Source organism: Telopea speciosissima, chromosome 8 (assembly GCF_018873765.1).
Source record: "Telopea speciosissima isolate NSW1024214 ecotype Mountain lineage chromosome 8, Tspe_v1, whole genome shotgun sequence".
Lineage (NCBI taxonomy): Eukaryota > Viridiplantae > Streptophyta > Magnoliopsida > Proteales > Proteaceae > Telopea > Telopea speciosissima.
This window is the reverse complement of record NC_057923.1, coordinates 37827810-37848977: the sequence shown is the minus strand read 5'-3', so window position 1 is coordinate 37848977 and position 21168 is coordinate 37827810. Positions and strand designations below refer to the sequence as shown.

Below are 21168 nucleotides of genomic sequence, written 5' to 3'. Positions count from 1 at the left end.
CTCGCTTGAGTCTTAGTCATTGATGAACCAAAGCATGCGATCACACTTTGCAGTGACAGGGTTCCCTCAGGTATAGGGTGTCGGTGACACATGTCTATCCCTTCCTACATCTGATAGTAATACATGAGGGAATCGACAAAGTAGATTCTTCGCCAATGCACACATCAAACATGTGAGCACTCGTATTCGTACCCTGACATCACATGTCTAGGCATACCCAATGCGACGACCATATGATAAGGGTGCCCAACCCAAACCCTAGTCGTGACTACCATTTTAAGTAAAACTTACGGACACATAATGCTCAAAAAGTTTATATTGCATGTGATAATATTAAACTAAAATGTATAAATGTTCAATACAAAGGTGAATCAGGTTGAACCGGATCGAACCGAGTTTGATGGACACACACTTGTCCAACAAAAACAGAACTCTTCCATGAAGCATAATACTAAAAGCCCATCTTACTGTTGTCAATCCAGAACTATTGTGTCCTGCACAAATTAAAACAGGGAATTCAAGCATAGGAAGTTGGTTAGAAGGGTGAGAGCCATAGTCATCAGGAGGGGAGGGGGATTCACAGTGTGGGGGAGTAGTGGGTGGGGTCAATTGTAGGTATGAAATCCATTTGTTTCAGATTCTTTGTAATAGTTCTCACCTTGCTGAATCGAGAGATTATTACGTGGAATCCATTGGTTTGTGAGTAAACAATCTCCACCTAAAACCCCAATTCGATTGGATCTCCAGGGAGAAAGCAATCCAGTTCGAACCAGTCTTTCATTTGATTGGGAGGGAAGGGCATAAAAATCCTCTCGGATTGTTAGGGTCCAACAGGGTTTCTGCTTTCTGGGGTTTTTTTTTTTTTTTGTCCATATGCAGTCAAAATGTGTAGAGTTTCATGAAATGCTGTAAACCATTCTTGGCCATTAGATTTGTTTGTGCCATGTGTCGCATAGGGAAGGTGGCATTACCGGGAATTGCAGATTAAAGAATTGGAGAGGATCTTTATCCGCTAAAGCGCCGTGTTCTTTCTTTTGTGTCATATTTTTATGAGGCATTGAAGTGCCATCTAGTTCCATTCGCTGCTTAGCTAACAGAGCTCTCTCGACAATTCTTATTGGGCTTTGAGCAACACTAAGTGCTGTTCATATATTTATCTCTCCTTCCCCCTGTGTTTTTTGAACTCTTCACTCACTTGAGGTGTCTATAACATTGCATCATCTCAAAATTTGATCTTCTGCTATTCCGCCATTGAAGCTGAGGGAGTATGTGAGTATTTTATCTTCCTTTATTATAAGAATTGTTTTCCTTGGGATTTTTTTTCTTTATTTAATCGGATGGATGTATTTTCAGGTCTCGCGTTTGTGTCAAGAATTTACCTAAATATGTTGCAGAGGATCGTCTCAGAGAGTTCTTCTCTCAGAAGGGAGAAGTAACCGACGCCAAACTCATGCGAACCAAGTAAAGCATCTAAATTTATGTTCTGTTCCTTTGTTGTGTCAGGTTCTATTTGGTCTTAAATTGATTTTTTCCCCCGTTCTGTGGGTACTCTCAGAGATGGTAAGAGTAGGCAATTCGCTTTCATCGGTTTTCGAACTGAAGGAGAAGCTGAAGAAGCTCTCAAGTTCTTCAATAACTCATACCTGGATAACAGTAGACTTACATGTGAGGTGTGTAACTTGCCACTTGGAGAATTTATGAATTTAATATCTGTTCTGTAATTGGTTTAAGCGGTAGATTGGAGAAAAAGAATGTTCGTAGTCTCTTAAAAGCAAACACTGCATGATTGTAACTGGAACGCTTACTTAATTGAACTGAAAATACCTGCCGTTTGTTACTTTAGGTTGCTCGTAAAGTTGGGGATCCAAATATGCCTCGACCATGGAGTCAGTATTCTGCAACAAAGCAAGAGAAAGTGGCCCAAGAGAAAAAGGAAAACATTGGTTCCAAAAGCTTAAGCCATGTGGATACCAAGGGAATTGTTCAGAATTCTAAAAGAAGCAGCGAAAATAATGACCCACAGCTTCAGGAGTTTCTTCAGGTTATGCAGCCTCGAATTAAGTCAAAGTTGTGGGCAAATGATTCTGTGGGAGTTCCCCTTCTTGAACCAGGTGGTAAGGCTGGCACAAAACAGAAACGGTTGGATGAGGCAGAAGTACAACAATCGGGTTCAAATCAGGTTGAATATGATGAAAATGATAAAAGAGAAAATGGGTCATCGAATGCTCATGCAGCAAAGCAGTCAGATAATGCACTCAATGACGAGGTTGTCTCAGACATGGATTATTTCAAGAGCAGAGTTAAGAGACAATGGTCGGATTCAGAAAGTGATGATGATTCACCCATTGCAAACAATGATCATGCTAGTGAGGAGTTAGATATGGAGGAGCAATGTGAAGCCAATCAAAATGAACTGCCAAAAGATAAGGTTAAAAAGGGGGCCTCTTCTGAAAACTTTGATGGTGAAGGAGACCTATCATCAGGACTAAAAGATGCAAGAGAAGAAGTTCTAGAGACTGGCCGTCTCTTTGTTCGCAATCTTCCATATAGTGCAACGTATGTTCTATTTCAAGCAAGTCTTCTTTCAATATAATAGAAATAAATCTGAGTGCAGCCTAATTAGGGAGTTGGGAATTCCAATTGGTTGTTCTGATTGGTCTGTTATGTTTCTGTTGGAATTCAGTGAGGATGATTTGGCAGAGCTCTTCAGCAAATTTGGCAATGTCTCACAGGTCCATCTAGTAGTTGATAAAGACACCAAGCGGTCTAAAGGATTTGCTTATGTTCTTTATACACTTCCAGAATCTGCTCTTAGGTAGCTATTTCTAATAATTCTATATGATGCGTTTTTCATGTTTTATAGAATGACTTATTTAGAGGTTGAGAAAATTTTGATATGAAACTTTGTTTATCTGCAAAAAGGATTTAGGTTTCTTTCCTTGTTTGCTTCCCTCATAAAGGTTAAGGATCCCGTCAAGCTTTGAACTTTGTGAATCATTTGCTGTGGGGTAATGAGCCAAGATGCAAATGTAGACTATTGTTTTTCTTTTCCCCGTACCTTCTGAGGTCTAAACTCTAGATCATGCCTGCTTCTTGTTTCCCAATGATGATGACTTTTTCATGAATGTCTTGGATATGTATAACCTATCGACATGAAAAATACTTCCACTGATGTCATTTTATAGTCATTGTTGATTTAATTTCTTTTTCTTCAGGGCATTGGAAGAATTAGACAATTCTATTTTCCAAGGCAGATTGCTGCACATTATGCCGGCAAAACAACAAAATCCTTCTGAGAAGCAAGAGTCAGTAGTGCTAAGCTCTTACAGCTTATGTTATGTTTCTGCATTTTGATTGTTCATGGATTTTAGAACTATTCTTTAAATCCTGTGTTGATTAAATAGAGACCATTACCTTTTGGGTATGCTGATTTTTCAGGTCTAGTGTTGCTGCTGGTCAAGCTTCAAAAACTTTTAAGCAACAGAGGGAGGAACAGAGGAAAGCATCTGAAGCTAGTGGAGATACACAAGCATGGAACAGCTTGTTCACGCGCGCTGATACGGTTTGCCCCAGTACAAAAAATTTCAATTATATATTTGTTTTCATCACTGAGATTGTAGGTGGCTAAGGAGGCTAAACTGTTCATTAAATAATAACATATCTATATGCACTTGGATGAGGTAATTAATTCCGTTGCCTATTTTTTTTATAATTCAGTTGATATGAGTGGAGACTGTGCCTAATGCTAAACATGGCCTGTCCATTTTAGCTATTCTTTTCTGCTGGCAAAACATTATGCTGAAACTAACTCGACTAGTGATTGTATTCAGTGACTGACGGATTTTCCTTGCAAGTTTGCTGGAAATGAAGACATTGCAGTACGAGGTTTCACAAGGTGTTTAGTAAGAATAATAGACCTTTCCCTACAATAGAAATCTCAATTACTAGTTTGACCGATTTTCATCAAAATGTGATGTGCTGGTCTTGGAACGAGGTTGGGTTAACTGTTATATTGGGTGCAGATAGAAGAGGTGTTTGTACATCTTGCTTCAGCTTATCCTAGGCTCTATATTTTAGTCCTGGATTTTACAAAAAAAAATAGTTTAGTCCTGGAGAAGAATGTTTCGTGTACAACATTACAATCAAAGATTGTGGAAGAATGATGCTAAAGGTTCTTGATTGAAGTGTATTTTCCGAGGCCTGATCATAGGGATAGAGCTCTCAATTGAAGTTGTCAAGCTGTGAACAACTGCTTGCTTTGTTGGTCGGTGGTTTGCCTCCCCCCTCCCCCCTTGTAGTGGTTAGAAATCTCTTGTAGTTGGTAGTTAAAGTACCATTAGGCAGCTAGATAGGATAGAACCAAAAAAAATAAAAGTTATCAAGCTCCACCCAAGGTTCAGGTATTTCCTTCAGGCCATTTATTTTTGCTCAGTTCTTACTTTGGAGTTGCTGCAAAACAGACGATTCAAATTGGACAGCAAGATTAAGTTGGGAATGACTGAACCTTTATTTCTACATTTTAATATGACCCTGAGGTTTTGAGCAAATAATTAGTTTTGAGTGGCTTCTCTCTTCCCAGTAGAAGATGTTTATACCATAATTCGAAAACTTGGGTCTTGGTCTCGTTTCGGCCTGACTGAAATGACCAAAATAACCGAAATTTTGCTGAAACACTACAGTTTTTGCCTTGAGTGTCAGTTGGCCATTTCAGGGGGAAAACGATCGAAATAACCGAAATTTCACTGAAACCGTGCATTTTTGTCTACAATGTAGACATGACCAAATGTTGTAATGCAGAGTTAAAAGGGTGTTTTGGGTACCCTTGTAATTATGTATTGTTCTGAGGGTGTCCTTGTAATTTGCTCTTTCTCTCCTCTTATTATAAATAGAATATGACTCTGCTCCCTTGTGGAACAAGTTATTATTCCCCAAATCATTTTCATCACCAAAATTTCGGCAAAACACCGGAAATTCGACCAAAATATTGCCAAGTCCTTAATTTGTCTGTAATTTCATCTCAGCCTCGTTGAAATCACTGAAATTTTGAGTTTTTTTAACTATGTTATACTTCCTGAATACAGTTGGATCTAAATAGCTTCAATTTTTTGGGGGTTCATTCCTTATGTCATCTCATGGGGTTCTTTGGAAGAAAAAGAATGACCATATATTTGAAATAAATCTAGAGGCTGGCTCAAGCTGATGGGGGGAGGGCACTGGACTGTGCCCATCAAAGAATTTCAGGGATTGGAAGCCTTTCTGAAGGGGTATCCAGTGCTGTGAAATCATTCAAGTCTAGCAACAGAGAGATAAGTCTTTCCTTTTTAAATGTTGATTTACGCAGGGGGTGGGTTGTGTGGTTTCTCCCTGTGTAATATGGTTGTTCTTTTTGTACATCCTTACCTAATTTTAATGCATCTTGACTTGATTGGTGTAAATATGTACTATGTACCACTTAACTATTCGGACTTCGGAGTCTTGAATGAGATCTCAAAGTTGCGTCCATAGAAATTTATGTTGATTCGTGCTTGGTTCTCTGATTTATTACTTCTTAATCTTCTTTTTGTGGCCTTACATGGGCGTATACTTGAACTCAACTTTCTTGATTGGCCTACTTCCAAAATTATTCTAATTTGTTCTTATTCATTTGCATAGGTTGTTGAAAACATTGCCAGGACACTTGGTGTCGATAAAAGTGATCTGCTTGACCGTGAAGCAGATGATCTTGCTGTGCGTATTGCTTTGGGAGAAACCCAAGTGATTGCAGAGACCAAAAATGCTCTGAATAATTTGGGAGTAAACGTTACTGCATTGGAAGCATTAGCTGTTGGTAAAACTGTTGGCACTAGAAGAAGCAGCCATGTTATTTTAGTGAAAAATTTACCATATGGTTCTTCTGAAGGAGATCTTGCTAAGATGTTTGGAAAGTTTGGGAGTTTGGATAAAATTATTTTACCCCCGACAAAAACATTGGCCCTGGTATGTGTGTTATCATTTTGCTTATTTGGTGGTGGTGTTTCTTGTATTTGTGTTTTATTACGAAAAAATGTTCTGAATATCATCTTTATCTTGTTATCTGTCACCTTTATCTTGTTATCTTACAGTAATTAGATTTCATTTTTCTTTTCCTTTTAATTTTGAGGGCCTGTTTCCTGGCAGTCCACATATGAAGGCCTTTTTGTATGACCCAAATATCTGTTATGTGGCAGTTTAGTTGCGGCACAAATTTTGTGGACAGGTAGACACCAACATCCCCTGCTCAGTGCTCACGTATCAAATTCCTTCCCAAATAGTGTTTGCCAAGTGGGAAAACAGAGCTTCGAAAATAGAGTTTTGGGGGACTATATAATAATATGGTCAAAGTACCATAGACGTGCATGGACATACATGGGGATGCATGCCAATACACTAGGGGGTGTATTTGATGCTGACCTATAAATGCGAGCATGCCAAGATCGAAGGCTGGTAGAGAATAGAGATAGGTGCAGGTTAAGTTCAGGTTGAGTTCTGTTCTGATCTACCGTATTGGCATTTAAAGATGAAGGAGGTGTTGGTGCAAATGGTGATGGAGGGTTGATAACTGAATGTAGAAGATAATAGATAACCCTGGCAAGCCAGAGTCCCACTAGTTGCCCCGCTGTGTAAGTCTTACCTAAGCCCACTTGAGTCACACAAGTAAATACTCAGATAGTATGCTGTAAAATTCGATGGCTGGCTTTGAAAGCAGCCAAGATTTGCATTATGTAGAGGTGAAAGCCTTGAGTACAGCAAAATAACATTAAAGAGACTTAGAATTCAGAATTCCCCAAACATAGATAACAATTCCTAGACATGTAAAAGTACAATCAAGCAATAATAACTACTTAGTTAGGAAAACTAAAAGACTAATTAATACTACCTAGAAAAGTAAAACCCACTACATCAATTAACCTAGGAACATGAAAAGACAAATTAGAAAGGCACAAATTGAACAGTCAGCTTTTAGGGAGTGCTGGCTGGATCTTGGATGCCCAAATAGGTCTACGGCAAGGCTGAGAATAGCCTGGCCAGGCTAAGCCGTGGGCCAGCGCTGAGTTGTCTTGATCTGGCCTCTTGTGCTGGCCCTTTTAGGTTGTGGTGCATCTCCATCAGTATTTGGATTGAATTAGGCTCTAAAATTTGACACATGGCTAATCCAAATCATGTTGGATAGCCACATCATCTGTCCATGTGGAATAATGAGGGTGACCCACTGAAAGATCATTTGGACTTTTGCGACTTACTTCAAAGTAGTTTCATTGTATATGATACTGTTTTAAAAATTAAGCCAATAACACTTATCCATGCTCACCAAAAATTAAGTCTAGTTGGTGGTGATTATAAAGCCTGTTTTGCCACTATGGGGCTATGTATCTCTGTCGAACAGTAAGCAATCATGTTTTTATTTACTACTTCAGCCCAAGTCATTGTTAACCCTTTCATTGTTTAGAGTTGACCTCTGTTTTATCTCCTTAGAGTTCGAATAGCATAAGGAAAGTTGGTCTTTATATCTATCTATCTATCTATCTGAGATTGGGAATTTTATGGAATGGAATGGAGTTGAGCTTTGGAGTTTTCTGTGTGCTTGGTGCCCCGATTTGGATAGCAAGGGGCTGGAATCATCGGAATCTTCATATTTCAGGACAGTTTTGCGCTTCTTCCTTGCTGTGATACCCTGTATTGGGGCTCTCTTTTGCTTTATCAATTGCAGTCATATCTACTGTTATTATTCTTCTTTTTGCTTCTTTGCTTAATTTACAGTTTGGTATATTCTTTTGCTTCTGATTTGTTCTGCAAATTCCCTAATCTGATTCCTTGTATGAACTCCTAAATAGTTTCAAAGTTCTATGTTTGATTTCTATATCAACAGTAGAGACCAGAAAGCATGGTTGCCCTATTCTTGTAAGGTTTGGGGCTTGCTATGTTAATAATTTCCTTAAGATAAAGAAAATCATCATCAGACGCAGTTTCTTCAGTGAGTGTGCTTATGCATAAGAACGTTGCCCGTGGGGGAATATCAGGGATTGGTTGTGTGTCAACCGACTCCGATAAAAGACGTTCAATATTAGCTAATTTTTTTGTGATTTTTTCATTTTGCAAAATATTTAAATCGACAAGAAAATTTAAAGTACTGCTAAGGGTTGTATTAGAAGATGCATGTGCACTATGTAAATACGGATGGTCCTGTTCTGCGTAACAAGGGGGCTTATATGGGTTCATACTTGCGTTAAGATTCAGATAAGTCACAAGATGACACCAAATTCTTCTGTTGGCTCATCTGCCGGTTGATTACTTTTGTAGAATCTAGGAGGTATATAAGGGGGACCAGTAGGGGGAGGATGTGGTAAAGGGCGCGTGTTCCTTCACCAAAAGAAGAGGAAGTGGGACCGAAAGAGGTAGGTGGAGTTGAAGAAGAAGAAGAAGAGGGGCCTGAAATGGAATTTCTCCGTTTCATGTAGAGGTTGTTGCCAGAGGATTGTAGTTCAAAGGTGGGATTTTGTTCCAACCTAAGACGCTGGGGGGTGTCAAGGATATCGGTAATTAACCATTCTTTTGATAATTTAATATCCTGCCAATTGAGAACTCGAGGTTGAATTTCTGATTCAAAGGGTCGAGGTTCAAAAAGCTCCACGAATTTTTTATCGGGAGGAGGAAGAAGCTTAGTAGAGGTGACGTTTGTCAACTCGTGTAAACATTTCCAGCTAACTGCAAGATTGTGGCAATCAGCCTTCATGCCGGTCCATCCGGTCTATCTCGAATAACTAGATTTGTGGCTCTAATACCATGATCCTATGCCAACATGTATCTTGAAGTATTCTGATTTTCATTTATAAAATATGTATGTCATCTTTCCTGTGTTTTGATATATAAATTTTTTACATCTCACAAGCAATTTTCGTCACTGCAAAGTCAAAAAAAACATTCCTAGTGGAAATGGATTTGATTTCTGAACATATGTAATTGAGCTTCTTAAAGTTATGTTACTTTATGTGGTTGTGAATTGCTAGTTAGTTTTTTTTTTACATATTTAACACAGCATTGTTTCTTTTATCTAATTGATGATGTCCTGTGAATGGTTATTTCAGGTTGTTTTCCTTGAAGCAGCTGAAGCACGTGCAGCTTTCAAAGGCTTAGCATATAAACGTTACAAGTAAGTTAGTTTGTGTTTTTGTTTTTGGGTTGGGGGTGGGGTGGGGCTAAATAACAGGTTTTATTGAAAGATATAGAATAGTGTACAACAACAACAACACAGGCGGACCAGAATCCCCTAAAAACAGGACCAAATACAAGACTGCAGTAAGACTAAGCTGATACAAACACCAAAGAGGAATATCAATCCCCTCAACATTTCTAGACCTCAATTCACTTTGTCTAGTCTTGGGCCCTTGGCTTCTAGTTGAAGGAAACAGGGATGAACACCAAATGACAGATTTGACGACAATGTGAGACGTTCTCCATGGACAATTTCTGAACCATCCAGCCACAATTTCTTGCTTGAATGTCTATGTCACTGCTATTTCATTTATTTATTTTTTTAGTCTAATATGCTTGCTGTCACAGTTTACATTGAAAGCATTAGCTGTTTTACATTATCGAGATTGAATTCATCTTCATCCCCCCCCCCCCCCCTCTTTTTATGGATGCTTGCTCTATTTCATTTGGAATGGAGTTTTATCTTCATTTTCTCCTTTCTCAGAGATGCTCCATTATATTTGGAATGGGCCCCCAACGACGTTCTTAGTTTGAGTGCAACATCAGAGACCAAGTCACAAAGTAATGCCATTGTTGGTGAAAAAGATGTCAAGAGAGTGTTACTAGAGCAGCGTGTGGAAGGATTATCAGAAGTGGATATTGATCCTGATAGAATTGAGGTTTGACAAAAAAAATTTCTTTCTAAACTTGCGTATGTGGCTATTTTTCTTTTAGTTTTCTTTATTAAAATGAAATATAAAATTGATAAGGCCTACCGAACCAGAGGAATTCACAAGCTAGGCAACTGAAGGCTTGTTGATAAGCTGCGCTGCCCAACATTTTGGTACAAATAACATAGCTGGTTTTATTGCTTTCTTTATACTGTTCTATTTATTTTAATGATATGGACTGTTGATCAAGTATCTCAGAAGCTTCTTTGCATTGTCGTCATTTTCAATAGCTCCCCTCATATGACAAAATGAAACAAGGTGATATAAGTGGTTGCCTTGCAGGATCTGTAGGTCATCTATCTATAGTGATCCCTTTTGTTTTTCTCTTACACACATGTTCTTTTTTAGTCCAGTTTATCTGAAAACCATTTCATTTTAAACTTCCCTTTGTATTCATAAACACATTTCTCCCTTATCTAGCATTGTTGACAAAAGTAATCGCGTCAACAAACAATGCACGCCATGGGATCTTGTCCTGCATTTGCCTTTTCTTCTCACTCATAATTACGGCAAAGAGATGCAAGAATCAGTGCTCCTTGGTGTAAATCTAACTTTGTCAGCAATTCCTCTTTGACAAAGTCATTCTAACACGAGTTGCCCACGTAGTAAGGATGAATGGGTTTCTAATCACCTATGGTTAGTTATAGAGACACAAAGAAACCAGAATGGCAGACTAGTCAAAAACCAGATTTCTGTAGATCTTTAATATCAGAAAATCAAAGACTCTGATCTGTTCCAAAATCTGGTCAAGCCTTCTATTCAGGTATTATGATAAATGGATAATAAAATACCAAAAGTTGGGCCCAATTCGAATATCGGATTCCAGAATCTGAAGAATCCTACTTGAGATTTAATAGTAAGACAGAAATCTGAAACCAGAACTTGAAAACAGATTTTCGAAACTGAGTTGAATAAAATCAGACTTGAAATGGGATTCTAAGAAATCAACAGCAAGTTCAGATTTTGAAATCAGGGATGCCTTGAGAACCAAACCCGGTTCATGAAATCTGAAAACAGATTTGAAATATCAGATCTGAAACTCAAGTTGTCAGGAAGTTCTAGTGGAAAAAGGACTTTTCGTTTCAGTGAAAAGGTTGGATTTTTAATGATCAAATTATCAAATAGTAAGTAGTAACAGAATTTCAGGTATGGTTTAGGAGAATGAGAAAATAACAAACTCATGAAAATCCAAGTTCAGAGTACTAACCTGATTTTGATGAAGGAATTAATAAAAAGAGTAGAAGGGAAGGATATGAATCAAGCTTCTCAGTTGAACCTGGACTGGAATCCCAACAGCCTTACCTTGGCATCTCACCAAGGGTGCTGCTGCATCTCACAGCAACCACATAGAGGCAGAAAGCCAATCTTTATTCAACTAGTAAAATCATGGAGACGCTTTAGGTGAACCAGAAACTTAATCCACGAGCCAGTTCTGAATCAGGAAAAACTGGTTCAAACCAGAACCACAAGAGGTTTTGATGTAGATCACAGGCCCATGTGTAGCCGCAGGAACAAGCCCCAAAACCAGCCGAGTGTATGGGATTCAACTGCTGTGAGAGGCAGCCTGGTTTTTGTTAGTTCGATGGAGCATCTCATAAGGCAGCCCAAGTCCAGATTGCGTGGAGAAACAGGAAGAAGAAAAGACCAAAACACTGTTCACGTGAATTGTGTCACAGCCTATATTTGCTCAGTTTGGGAATACTTTTTAGTAGATCTGGTGGGCCCCATAGCCAGCTGGATGCGAACAGTTTGAAGACTCAATTGGCAATGCGTGGAGGACTCCTACAGCTGTTTTAGATAGGTTTTTCATTAGGATATTATTCAGTTATTTGATGTAATTGGAGTTAGAGATAATTTAGGATTATTTCCCTTAATGCGGTAAAGACTAAAGTGGAGGTATTTTCTCAGATTTGGTGGGTCCACATGACAGCTTGTGTAGAGTACTTTGAATCCAAAAAGGTTGCTGCCTTGCGTGGGGTTTTAGAGTTTTATTGTTTTAGTTATTTTCCAGATTAGGAATGGAAGTTTTACTTTAATTGGACTTTTGTTCTGAGATATTTCTGGAAGAACCTAGGATGTAATCAGTTGGAATTTTAAATAAAGGAACAGGCTGTTAACCAGCCAAGTCGAGTTTGAGAAAAAAAGAAAGAATGAGCTTGGTTAAAGCCATTAATGGCTGTGAGAGACAGGTACGGTGAGAGGCCCCCCCTTCTATCCTTATTTCCTTCTCTATTTTTTCTCTTTTTTTGTCTCTTTTTTTTTTTTTTTTTTTTTTTTTTTAATATTTCAATCCCTGCAAATCTGAGATCAACCGAGGTTCCAATCTATTGCTGGGATTCATTCATTCAATAGAAGATTTCTTGCTACCTTAGTTGCTGATTGAAGAAAGCCTCAAAATACGCTGTGGATGCTCTTCTTCATTGAAGAGTTTACGATCCTCCTGTAGAATTAGTTGCAGCCTAGCTATTCTACATTAGGTTTTTCTGGTCTGATTCTCCAACTGCGTTCGTACTTGATAGATTACCTCTGATCTGCATCAGTAAGGGTGTTTGTGGATGCCACAACTATCAAATCTTCAAAGTGATTCTCCTCCTGAAGGATATAGTGACACACCAAATGACTACCCTTGACGAAAAGGAATCCATGTCCAGGACATCTCTGAGTAAGAGAAATCTGAAATCTTTCAGCTTAGTAATAGAATAATTATATAGCCTATTTGCAGCTTTTTGCCCCCTTGTTCTCTTTATCCTTCTCTTTACCCGTAAATGTGTGAAAGTGGAGTTTTATGGCTGGGACATCCATCAGGGATGGTTGATTTGATGCTGTTTTACTGGTGGTAAAGAGGGTATGGCCTGTGCTGACTGGGCTCTTGTTTTCCTGTGTGTAGTATGAAGGTTCCTCCCTACCACTGATGGGTTTCTAGAAGACTAAAGGATTACGTTTAGAAACTCAGTTGAAAACCAGAATCGCAGTGAGGTTTGGAAACCAGATTTCAGAAGAAATTGAATAACAATTAATCCAAGAATCAGAATGGGCTAATATTCTGGTTGAAGGTCAGAATAATGGAGAAGAATAATGAACGGATTCGATGGATAAACAGTGGCTTGAAACTATAACAGAAAACAGTAATCAAATCTGAAAGACCAGCCACAAAACTGAAGAATCCAGAAAATCCTAGTGTGAGAAGGATTTCTGGAAATCAGTGTAAAAATTGGATTTTTTAAGTTCCAAACGACAGCAGAACTTTAGAACAGAAACCGAAAGCTTAATGTGAAATCAGATTTGAATTCCAACGGTTAAAATTGAGTCTCAGGAATTCCTTGTTGGAATAGGAATTCAAAAAACTTGAATGAAACTGGAAAAACTTGAATGAAACTGGGTTTTATGCAAAGATCAGAACCAGAACATTAATGGAAGTTTAAACAACTGGATAGCAATTTTAGACCATTAACTAGTAACAGATTCAGCAACAAAAAGATATGAATGAAAGAAAAGTTAAGTTTATGCTACTTAATTAGAATTGATGGAAAGATTAGAGAAGAGAAGAAGAATAGAATAGGAGGATATGACCAGGCTTCTCACCTAGCCTTGCTGGAATCCCACCAGCAATATTGGAGTCTCTCCTATAGAATAGTTGAATCCCAAAATCAGATTCTGAGTCCCAAAGAAAAGAGCAGTAAAAAGCCATCTTCATTCATTAATAAAATCCATGTACAAGGCTGGACCCCCTTACAAACTTACATTGAAGACTAAAACACTAAAAAAGAAAGGTCTAAACCAATCCTTAATTAATTAAGTAGCATAAACTGACTAGGAAACTAAAATAATGAAGGAACCTAACTCAAAACTGGATTGGACTTATAGAATCCTAATCCAACCTAACACTTAATAACAATTAAAATATAGAAATAAAGACACTTAACTATTTTCATAGGCCTAGCTTCTACCCATATTATAGGCCCATTAAAGTGGCCCATTGCAATGAAAACATATTGGTTCAAAGGCCCAACACATACATAACCCAATCCAAAGCTTGTTACATTTCTCCATTAAAATTAGCCCTTGTGTTTTATCTACATCACCCACCCTGTGGTGTGTGGGGATTGCCTTTTACAGCTTTTCGTAAGCTCTTTTGGCAAGGCTTGTATGCATCCACCTTTTCCTTCAATAAATTTATCATGTTACCTGCACTACCCATAATATTTAGGGAAAGTTACAAGATAGTGGCTGCATTTGCCAATCTATGTAGAAGTTTAAAAATTAACAAAAGGGAAAAAGTTCTGTCCAGGAGTGTGGCCTGCGCCAGCACTCCCATGAGTCTATCTCTCTCCTCCCGATGTGAAAAGACACCTCTGCCCCCTTGTTTTAAGGAGGAGAGAGATAGACACATGGGAGTGCTGGCGTAGGCCACACTGCCGGACAGAAAACTACTTCCCTTAACAAAATTATACAAATCACTAATGGCTACTTCCAAACTACACAAAACAGTGCCTGCTCTATGTATTTGACACCCTTACATAACCTTTGGGTGGTGGGGTGGGGAGCACAAATCAAATTTATTGTTGAAGTTTCAGTAAAATCCATATATGCTACTTTTGGGCACTATCCATGAGTGCTACTTTTGCTGATCACTGAAAAAACTGTCAATTTACACACTCATTGGAAATGATTACATGCATTTCACTGCAGATGATATTTCCATTGATCTGTTAACAATACCTCTCTTTGGGTTACAGTCTCGATCTCTATTTGTCAAGAATCTGAATTTCAAAACATCTGATGAGAGTCTGAGAAAGCATTTTAGTGAAAATGTGAAGGAAGGAAAGATCCAGAGTATCAGGGTAATTTTTTGGCACTGGACGTCTTTATCATTTTATATTTTTTTTATCTTATTCTTCTCTCATGTTTCAGTTCTGTCATTGTGCAGATAAAGAAGCACCTGAAAAATGGGAACACTCTCTCAATGGGTTTTGGTTTTATTGAGTTTGATTCTGTAGAAACTGGGACAAATGTGTGCAGGGATTTACAGGTTATAACTTGTGATAGTAACTCCTCAAGAGTATCATGTGTCTTTCTGTAATTTTAGTTAGGTAATGAAACACTTGTCTTGTCTATTTCAGGGAACTGTTTTGGATGGACATGCTCTTATTTTGCAACTTTGTCATGCCAAGAAGGATGGGCAAGTGGCAAAAAAAGTTGATAAAGATAGGAGTTCAACAAAATTAATTGTGAGGAATGTTGCTTTTGAGGCTACAGAAAAAGAACTAAGGCAACTATTTAGTCCATTTGGCCAGGTACTCATTAGTTCTAACCTGTTCTTAGATCATGTAATGAATGATAAATAGATGCTTTAACATGTTTACCCCCTTTACCTTCTGGGAAGAGGTAAGCGCACACAAGTAAAGTAAATAACTTGAAGGTCTTAGTTGGAAAGTTATTCGTTAATGCACAACTTAGTTTGAGATCAATGTCTTACAAATCACTCTTTAAAGATCGAGAGACAGGCACAGATAGAAACAGACAGGCTAATAATTCTGTGCAAAGTTGTGGATGAATTCAGTTTCCAGTTCTCTTGTTCTATGGACATACGAACTTTTGAGGGCATCAAGTTAGATCCTTTTTTCTAGAAATTCAACAAAAGATTATTTGCAACCCTCCAACCAATTCCATCTACTTCAGGATTGAGATAATGTCTTATGAATTGCCCTGCAAAGATCAAGAGGCAGACACAATATAACATCCAGGGGACAACTAAGAAATGAGAAAGTTATGGATAGTTTCAGTATCCAATAATCTCGTTCCTTGGGCGTATGAACTTGTGAGGACATTTAGATTCTTCTTTATAAAATGTTTAGGAATTATTTGCAACTCATACCAGTTCCATCTAATTCTATTTTACTGCCTTAGTGATGTGACCAGTGTCAAATCAGGGGATATTGAACATCACAAAAGTTGAGTTTTGCCTTCATTGCAACTTAGTATGTGGCAAATATGGGTGGCTCCATGTGATAGAGCAACTCACAGACAGCTCAACTGGTCAAGTTCCAGCCCCAAACAAGTAGGGAAGTGCCCTGAAACTGAATGCAAAATGATTGGAAGTTACAATAATGCGACAATATTTCATTATAATGAAGTACCATTGTTGTAATTTATGCAACTACAACAAGAGGTTCTCTTATAAAATTAATCCACCTGCATCTTTCTTCCATATCTACCACATGGCAAGAGAGTGTGATCTTTCAATGTAAGACCAAGTTCTCAGACCCTTGTTGGGGTTCAGTCATTCCCATGTCTCATTAAGACCAGTCCCAAGTATGTGTGATAGTTTTCTTTTTCTAGTAATTCAGTGGCATTATTATTTTTTTGCACAACGTTGGTTTTGTCTTGAAACTGAGTGACTTTTACTCACTTTAGCTAAGCAGGAAGTTTCTTGTACTTCTAAAATGCAATCTGAGGATTGAGATCATTTGGCATTTTATTTTCTGCCTGAATGTACATGGGACGCATTCTCTGGATTCAATATTCTGAGATTCCTCTTCCATGCAGCCTTTTATTTGATCCGTCTTTGTAATTGAGGATCTTTCTGAATTCATGATTGATGTCTGTTGCTGCAAACTTCATGTTCTTTAAATCTCCCATGTAAGGAACCAATCCTCTAGAAGCCAAATCCTTTCAGATTACATAAATTTCTATGGACTGAAGTAATTTTTTAGATGCTCTTAATACCTTTCCTCCCTTCCCCACTCCCCCCCTCCCCCCCACCAAACCCAAGAAAAAAAAGAATTTGTTTTAGGTCCTATATGCATGGATCCTTATTCATTTGACTCGATCATTCATCAAGTTTTCCTTTGATCATGCGTTCTATTTAATATACAATTGTCTTTGAGTCGGGATAAATTTTGTCACTGCATCTGCGCATAGATTAACTGTATTACTGCTAAGAACCATGAGATGATCCCACTGTTAACTCATTTTGATTTGTCCAATTGTTTCTACTCATTTATTGCGATATGTGGTAGATTAAAAGTTTAAGGCTGCCGATGAAGTTGGGAAGCCATAGAGGCTTTGCATTTGTGGAGTATGTCACAAAGCAAGAGGCGCAGAATGCACTTCAAGCTCTTGCAAGCACCCATCTATATGGTCGCCATCTGGTAAGGCTGTTAAAAATTTTTGCAATATGTATGTTCATCTGCTTGGTTACCACAGGACCATGGTTACAACTCCCTATTATTATTTTTAGGTATTGGAACGAGCAAAAGAAGGTGAGAGTTTGGAAGAACTACGGGCTAGAACTGCTGCACAGTTCACTGATGAGCAAAATGGGTTTCAGAACCCAACTAAGTTGTCCAAGAAAAGGAAACAATTGGCTCTCGTTGAAGAAGGCAATATTAAGTTTCAAAGGATTGCAGCTTAGTGCTTCAGACAATTTTGTGGCGTAGAAGTCTGAAAGCTAAAGTGAGTTGTCTCATCGATCACACAAGTTACTCTGTATATGAGTTATTTAGATGAAAGCATCTACAGCCAGTTTTCCTGTTTAGGAGTCGCATTATTCTTATGAGTTATTTAGTTGAAAGCATCTTCTATGCTGGGTTTGGTATGCATTCTAAGAAATCCTACTAACCACAACGTTAATTTCAAAATGTCCACTATATAATTTCAAACACTTTCAAAGTATAGCTATATGGTCCATTCTCTTTAACCAAGATTTGGGGCTTAGATCTTAGGGGGTGGTGTCTCCGGTACCCATATGAGGTTGAGAATATAGATGATAAATATACGTTAAATAAATAATTGGTCATGGGTGGATGATTAAGATTGCGTTTCGTCTGATTTCTTGGAAGGCAAATGCATACCAAACGCAGCCCTAGTTTTTCTGTTTGGGAGTCGCATTATTTTTAATCTCTCTATGCCATCATTTTCTGAAAGGCAAATATCTTGGGCTGAATGAGACGTAATACGTGTTTCATGATAACATACGCACCTAGTCTCAGGTTTCTACCAACAAAAAAAAAAAGCGCCTAGTCTCAGGTGGGTCCAACTTAATAGATCAGCACTGAAAGGGCTTAAAATTTTAATTTTTTGTAGTGGTAAACTGAAGGGGCTTAAATTGGTATACACTATTATTCGCTCTACCTCCTCCACCCCCCCCCCCCCTTCTCTCTCTCTCTCTCGTTATATCAATTTAAACTGTCCAGTAAAAGTTTGAAGCACCAAAAAATTGTAATGTATGATACACTAAAAGGTTCCGGACCTACACATGATTAGATTCCACCTTAAAGATTATATTTAGAAAAATAATAACTTAATATCCTTAGCCCAACTAAATGGGATTAGCTATATGGATCTTTACCCTTCGATGAGTTGTATTTGAATTCATAATTGATAATATAAAGTTCTAGAGTCTGTTTTAAAAGGGTTTGGGGTTTTTTTTTTTGTTTTTTTGATAGAAAAAGGGTTTGGTTAGAGTTTTTTGAATTGGTTGTCGACACGCAACAGCTCTCCTCCTTTTATCTGGCTTGGGACCAACAACAAACGCTGACAGAGTTATCAACAAACTAGATTGTTGTCAAATCTAGATATTCCCCAAATGATGACTTACGATTAATGTATTGCTGATTTTAAAACAGATGGTTGTAGTCAAGAGTTTAAAGATGGAGTGGGTGAGCGACATTATTCATATGAGGGCTAACCTAAAACATGAAAAAAAAAATTTATTTGAGAGTTTGTAAACTAATATTGTTTCTGAAAAAAAAAACAAAAAATCTTCATTCCACAATGACTGTGCTAACTCATGGATTAGCCCAAAGTCTAGAAGTAGGTCCTTAAGCACTAATCAGTTATTTTTCACTTGAATGCAATCTGTTAGAAAATTGAGACAAAAAAGGAAGAGGATAGAGAGATGGCCTGAGTCGAACGAGGTCGTTCTGTTCTTAAGATAGTATTTACATCTTATTAGTGCAAAGGGTTACAACAAACCTGCCTCTTAAGATAAAACAGGTTGCCTTCAACGGATGCGCTCAGACGGTCATCGTTCTCGCTCGCAAGTGCACCATATAATCTTTTCTAATCAAAACATATGATAAAAGACTATTATCACATATAAGCTAAGATAAACTCTTTCTCCATAACCGATGTAGGACTAAAGTCCCACACTATTATTAGAAAATTCCAATAATTTTTTAGTGAAAATACTGTCTTAAGGACAGAACGACTTAGTTTGACTCAGGCCATCTCTCTTTCCTCTTCCTTTTTTATTTCAGTTTTCTAACACAATCCAAAGAAAATTGATTTCATAAAATATGTATGAAAACAGATAATTTGGAAAACTCTATGAAAATTTGCAATCTTGCCTCATTTTAAGAATTTTTTGTGTGGAAAGTACTAAAAGATGGATTGCAAATGAGAATCGGCATTGCATACTTTCTTTGAATGTTCTTTAACGTTTCATGTATACATCCTTCATGAAGGATACCAACATTAGAACATGAGATTTGTTTTAAAAGCTAGAACTTAATATCATAGTTGTCAATGTATCGCCCAAGTATCCTTAACTTGAAAGACGTGTTATTTGTGTCGTCTTGACATTCAGATCCCTTCCAACACTTAGGTTCACCTAGATGCCGTGACAATTACGCTTAATATGGAATCCCATGTGATCTATATATAATTGGGGAGTCGGAGTTGATAACTTATGTACTGTTATTACTAAAGATATGGTAGATCAGGTTGACATCATAAAACCATCTCTCATGTTCAATCAAGTGATGGTTTATAGGGAGTGTGTAATATGTTATGAAGCTTTTTTAGATATTAATGATCTGATCCAAAGTTTTCTTTCTTTAAAAAAGTACCCCATTTGTACCACTATTGAAATGGAGAGTTATTGGTGATCTTATTTTCTCCTCTTCAGAACCTTTTAACTTTTTGAAAAGTTAATCGATTCTCTAAGTCACTTTTAAAAAAAAAGGAGGCCACTTTCTTAAAAAGGAGGTTAGGATAATTTTCCCACAATGAGATGATTTTTAACCATAACTGTTAATTTTCAAAACCATCTAAAACCCATATAAATAAATAAGAAAATAGATGTTTGAATCCTCCTTTCATACTTGAATTTTGTTCCACCTGACCTCTTAGATGGAACCCACCTAAATAGTGGATTACGAAGACATGTGGCAATTTTATCAGAACCAAAGAATGGTCTAGGTGCCAGATCTGAGATATATCCAATTGGATCCCCATTCTGTATTTTTCTTCATCAACAAAATTTACAGTGTTGCAAGGCACTTGTATTGAAAGAGAAAGTTCCCCCCCACTCCCCCCCCCCCCCACCAAAAAAAAGTTTCCTCGGGTGAAGAAAGAATCTCTTCTTTCAAGGTGATTTGATGTTTTGATTGAACTTCTAAAATGGTGAATGTTATCAATAACTCTAACTCCTTTTACAAACGTCCAAGCAAAATATCCTTTACCAAATCTAATTGGAGGATCAAATCCCATGGATTAAGGGATTCTCTCTTCATCGTGTATAAAGGGAAAATATACTAAGTCTTATATTGAAAAGAATATCTTGTTGTGGAAGAACCTTCTTCTTTTTATTTTTCTCTAAATTGATAGAGACCTCATGGGTTATCTGGTTTTTTTTTTTTTTTTTTTTTTTTGGCCTTTTCTTTTTTGACTTTTGGTCAAACTTGACAGGTTCTGTGGTTTGTATTTTACCTTGTCATCATGTTACAGAGAAAAGTCTGAATGGTTGCCTCAAACATTACGTTACCATAGAACTAATTCTCAGGTAACCTCTGATCCAAGAACCTGTGGTCTGTGTCCAAGTTTTTAAGCAAACCCATTTGACAGCAGGTGACATTCTGGCTGTCATCAATTGCTTTCATGAAGATGAAACATTAGCTTCTTTTTTATGGTCACTGGAGCCCAGTTTAAACTTGAAAAACACGAAAAGACATGAAGATAAGAAGTGAATGAAAGCCAAAGCTGAGATGCATTGTTCTTCATTCATCACTCATCAGTGTCTCAATCAATCCACTTTCAGACTTGGACACAAAGCAAACTGTAACCTCATTCATTTTTCTCCCCACTTTTCCTGTAAAATTTCTTGCTATTAAAAAACCATAAAATTCCTTATTCCTACCATTAACATTGGATTTATTTTGTTTCATCTACACAAAAAGAACAAAAAATACTTCTATGAAGAGTGGAATTTTTTTTCCTGTATGCAGGG

At 37.6% G+C, this 21168-nt stretch overlaps 1 protein-coding gene across 2 annotated transcripts; it reads left to right on the top strand.

Moving 5' to 3' along the window:
* Positions 1-1083: 1083 nt before the first annotated feature.
* Positions 1084-17481, top strand: LOC122671598 (multiple RNA-binding domain-containing protein 1-like). Of its 2 annotated transcripts, none has more exons than XM_043868907.1 (15): positions 1084-1269; positions 1354-1461; positions 1556-1670; positions 1844-2556; positions 2684-2815; positions 3216-3305; positions 3445-3562; positions 5653-5976; positions 9102-9166; positions 9713-9887; positions 14675-14779; positions 14866-14967; positions 15059-15232; positions 16958-17089; positions 17179-17481. In XM_043868907.1, coding segments are annotated over exons 1-15 (2529 nt in total). In that variant the 5' UTR covers positions 1084-1267; the 3' UTR covers positions 17353-17481. The 2 variants fall into 2 exon arrangements, with proteins under 2 accessions (XP_043724842.1, XP_043724841.1); XM_043868906.1 differs by having other exon boundaries at positions 1085-1269; positions 3439-3562.
* The last annotated feature ends 3687 nt before the right edge of the window (positions 17482-21168 follow it).